The sequence below is a fragment of the Nanorana parkeri genome, unplaced genomic scaffold (genome assembly GCF_000935625.1).
Source record: "Nanorana parkeri isolate BGI_ZX_2015 unplaced genomic scaffold, ASM93562v1 scaffold3271, whole genome shotgun sequence".
In the NCBI taxonomy this organism is placed as follows: Eukaryota; Metazoa; Chordata; class Amphibia; order Anura; family Dicroglossidae; genus Nanorana; species Nanorana parkeri.
Genome location: NW_017309539.1, coordinates 52,090 through 56,690, shown reverse-complemented (window position 1 = coordinate 56,690; position 4,601 = coordinate 52,090). Strand labels below are relative to the sequence as shown.

General features: G+C 46.1%; 1 protein-coding gene across 1 annotated transcript in view; it reads left to right on the top strand.

Moving 5' to 3' along the window:
• Positions 1-333: 333 nt before the first annotated feature.
• LOC108802991 (endophilin-A2-like) overlaps positions 334-4,601 on the top strand; it is a gene marked incomplete at its 5' end in the record, with an annotated part of 53,323 nt that continues 49,055 nt past the window's right edge. Inside the window, one exon of the mRNA XM_018574841.1 lies at positions 334-408. Coding sequence (XP_018430343.1) covers positions 334-408 — 75 coding nt within the window. The remainder of the gene's footprint in view (positions 409-4,601) is intronic.

The window sequence follows — 4,601 nt, the reverse complement described above, 5'->3', positions numbered from 1 at the left end:
CTGAGTGAGTGACAGCTGGCTCTACCCATCTAGAGGCAAAGCCAGGTGTACCCACCCCTCCCCCGTCCGTTCCGCCAGTCAGCGCTGGCAGATCGGAGCTAGGAGAGGGGAATCCAGCCCCTCCCCCTGTCACGGCAGAGAGCCGTGACAGGATCGAGAGGTGAGCGAACCCGGTATGTGTTCGCTCACCTCCCGATCTACTGAGCTGACCTGTGACGGTCTCATTGTCACAGGTCGGCTAGAACTATGAGGTGAGTGAAAAGCACTCGCCTCATAGTTCTCCTTTAATCTAAGGTCCTATCAGACATTTTGTAATGTGTGTTTTTTTTGCCTTTTCAGCTTGTGAGTGAAAAAGTTGGAGGAGCAGAAGGGACCAGACTAGATGATGATTTTAAAGACATGGAAAAGGTAATATTTATGCTTATCTTGTGATGGTCTAAAAGTAGAACTCCAGTTAAATACACAATAAAATACTTATACTTAAGTGATGTTTTTCCTACCAGCAGTTGAACATAACCGCCTCCCGACATGCTATTGTAGTTAAGAGGCTGGTTGGGCAAACTGCTGTAAGAACAGCACATTTATAAACTTCCTTGTTTATACAGTGGGTGTGCATGCCATGTGCGCTCCCCAATGTCTGTCATCACACCCCTACCTCTATACCCCCTAGTTTCTGCCCTCCAATATGCCCATTTTCCCCCAATGCAGAGGGGAGTTGCACAAGGCATTGAATCAACTTCTAGCCTCCAGGGTAGTCATTCCTGTTCCCCAGAAAGATAGAGATTCCAGGGGTTCTACTCCAATCTCTTCATGGTTCCAATACGGATGAAGGGATGATACCTGAAGGGATGTGACCTGTCTTGTACCTGTCTTGGACCGAAAGGTTCTCAATGTGTTCCTGCAGATTCATAAGTTTCACATGGAATCAGGGAGGTCAGGTATTGCTTTTCTCTGCATTCCTGGTGTCCGTGGGCATCAAGGTTGCTGATAACTTGGCATTTTCCAAGAACTACCAAGGTCACAGCAGATGCAGCTGTGACTGGGCCCTGGCGCTCCACCACTGTCCTGAAATCATTAGTCTATTTTGTTTTAGAAAAACTGTCACATGACACTAAAGAAAAAGGTATCAGTAATTGTATGAGTACTTGGTAAAGTATTAATACTTGTACTTGGTCTGGGGAAAAAAAAATATATTAACAAATCATACATTAAAACACGGATGCACAAATCTCAGGAACGCCGTAGCCAATGCTCCTTAACCACCTGCTGTCCGGCTGTTGTAATTAAACGGCCGGACAGCAGCTTCTTGAATGCGGGTGGGCGTTTTAAACGTACCACCTTGTCGCGCTCGTGCCCGCCGCCTAGCGGGAATTCAGCTTGCAATGTAAACAGCCAGCGATGGCTGTTTACATACAAGCGTTTGGGCGTCTGTAAAGACGCCCGATCGCTTGTAATAAGCGTGCGGGTGTGCGCCCCCCCCCCTCAGCCGCTGCTGGCGATCCTGAGCTCCGATGTGCCCGGTGCGAACCCGGGACCAGCACAGCAGCTCTGTGGCCGGAGATCAAACGGAGCTCAGTACACAAGCTCAGTTTGATCTCCTCCTCTTCTGAGTGCAGGAAGTGATGTCGTTCGTCAGCAAGTGGTTAAAAATGACAGCTGCCTCCTAACTTTTGAGTTTTTCTCTAGTCTAGTCTTGGAACTGAAAAAGTATCGGCACTTGTACCAAGTACGGTACTTGGTATCTGGGCATCCCTATTGCTTACCTGCATGTACCAATTTTTCCACCGCACCAAAGATTCTTGCATTTTGCCTTGGGTCCAGTCCATTTATAAATTGTAGCACTTCCCTTTTGGTCTCTCTAAGGCTTTGTGGGTGTTCACAAAGGTGCTGAATCCTGTTCTACCCAAACTAGTAGTTCCATCCCCTGTTAGTGCAACAACCCACTTTGTATCCTGTCCGGCCCCTTCAAATCTCCCCTCATCTCTGTCACTCCTATAGACACCCATGGGGAGGGTCTAGTTTCAGTAACCAATGGCCAGAATCCACCCCTAACACGTAATCACTTGCAGCTTCCGATTCCGGCTTTTTAACTAAACCAATGATGCCATCTATCCAGACTAAGACAACCGGTCTTATGGTACACTCTGTCCATCCCTTTGAACTCCACCCCCTCCTGTGTCAATCCTTCTATATGTGCCATAGGGAAGGGTGCAATATCACGTCAGTGGCCAGCGTCCACCTCTCTACATCAATCATGCTCCCTTTGCTTGGTGTAAAGAAAACAATTTTCATCCCAAAAGATACTTTGTGGGATGAATCCTGACCTTTTTCCAATCAGGCTTGGACCAAAGGGCCACATGTTTGCACATTAAATCTTATTCCAGAAGCTGCTAGCCTCCCATTCTTTAAGACCTTTGTACACTACGTTTCTCATGTAGCTCCCCTGAATTTGGCTCTCTTGGCACTTGCAAAACCTCCTTTTGAACTCATTAGGGTTATTCCCCATTCCACTCCCACCCACATGGTTGTATTCCTTGTCTCCACCAGTTTTGTAGGTGTGTGTCTAAACTGATATCTTTGCCCTGTAAAGAACCTTTTCTAGTCTTAAACAAGGACAAGATGTTGGTGAGTTTGGCCATTCACCTCAACCAGAATATTGTGCTTCTGTCCCTCTGTCTATCTCCAGTACATTAGAAGGAGATTTCCGTACATTGGATGTAGTTCTTGCTGCATGTGTCTACCTTGCAGCCGCTGCTTCCATTAGGAAGAATGACTGACTGTCATTCCTAATGGTCCCTGCACAGAGGAACCAGCTTCTCGAACCACCATTTTTTGGTGCCTCAGGCAAATGTAACATTCAAGCTTATGGTCTTAAAGGAGAACTATGAGGAGTGCTTTTCACTCTGGAGAACTATTGGGAAAAGCCCTGACCCCATAGTTCTCCTTTAAGGATCTGATTCCAACCTTTTCCTGTCAAAGCACACTCTGCTAGATCTATGAGTGCTTCTTGGGCTTTTCAGCATCAGGCAACTGTTTGCCAGATTTGGGGGTTGCCACCTGGTCTTTTATTCAGACTTTTAAAAGTTTTAGCAGGTGGATATTCAGGCCTTTTCCGATGCAAGCTTTGTGCATAAAGTTCTTCAGGAAGCTTTGAGCTGCAGGAAATTCTCTAGTTTTTTCTGCTATTATATTTAGGGTATTCGTGTTTTGTCTGTTTTCCGCCTACCTCACTGCCTAGACTTTGGAAATTAAAATGTTTTCATATTCTTAAGCGGTAGAAGAGCTTTATAGCAAGCTATCACTGACCTCTCTAGATGCATAGGTAAGCATGCACTGTGAATTAATTAATCCTAAAAAACTTTGATCACTACAGAGAATCTGAAGTTGGTTTTTCAGTTGGTTTCTAGCAGCTTATAAGCACCTGTTATTTGTTTACATTAGAAGGCTGGCAGGCTGCCAAGATTCTGCTCTCCATAAAAAAGTAAAGCGTAAATGAGATGTGATTTAACTACTTATTGAGGTTTGTAACAATACATTGCTCCACAATGCCAACAGCTACAGAGTTGAATGAGGAGTTTTTAAAGTGCTTAAAACAAGAAAAAAAACACACGAGCGCCACAGCCGGATGGATTGGAGTATAAAGAAGAAGCAATGTAGCACTATGTGTTTCAAAACTATTGAGTGGCAACAATTTGATGTTAAACTGCAAGGGAAAGTCCTGTCAAGTCCTGTCAAGTGTGTGTATATGGATAAGAAAAAATCTGCCAGAAAATGGGATTAAAACATTCTGAAAATAAGGGACTAAAAGGAGACTAACATGGAAGTGTATCAGAAGAAACTCCCCTATTGTCAGTTGTGTGAATGGAGCTGCAGAGGCTGGGATGCTGTCACTGGCGGTGAAGGATCGGCAACCTGGTCCGGTGGAACGGTGTCTGGTGGCAACGGCTGGATTCCAGACTTGGAGGCAAGGTGGAGGGATCCGTCCTTTTAGGAGTTCTGTTGGTCGAAGGCTGCGGGGGAAACTGTTGCATGCGGGTGCAGCAACTGAAAAGTGTGTTGGGGGAAGGGCTGTGGGGGAGCCAGTTGATGTGGGAGAGAATGTCGGATGTTACAAGGGATGCGGCAGCTGTGCAGTGTGTTGGGGAAGGGACACGGAATGATGAGGTGGCTGGAGCACAGGAGCTGTCCGTGGTGGTGGAGAGTGAAGCGAGAAGCTTGTGATGGGGAGGCGGCTGTCCGTGGTGGTGGAGAGTGAAGCGGGGAGCCTGTGATGGGGAGTTTCTTCTTGTACACCTCCATGCAAGTGTCCTTTTAATCCCATTTTTTGGCAGTTTCTGCTTATCCGAATACACTCACTTGACAGGACTTTTTCATGCAGTTTAACATCAATTGTTGCCACTCAATAGTAAGTTTTGAAACACGTAGTGCTACATTGTTACTACTTTACAGTCAATCTATCAGGCTGTGGTGCTCGTGTGTTTGTTTTTTCTTGTTTTCAGTATTTGGCAGGACACCTTCACCTACCCACAAAAGAGCAGCATGGCACAGTCACCACATTAGGGATATACAAAAATTCCACGCATACCCCCCCCCCCCCCCCC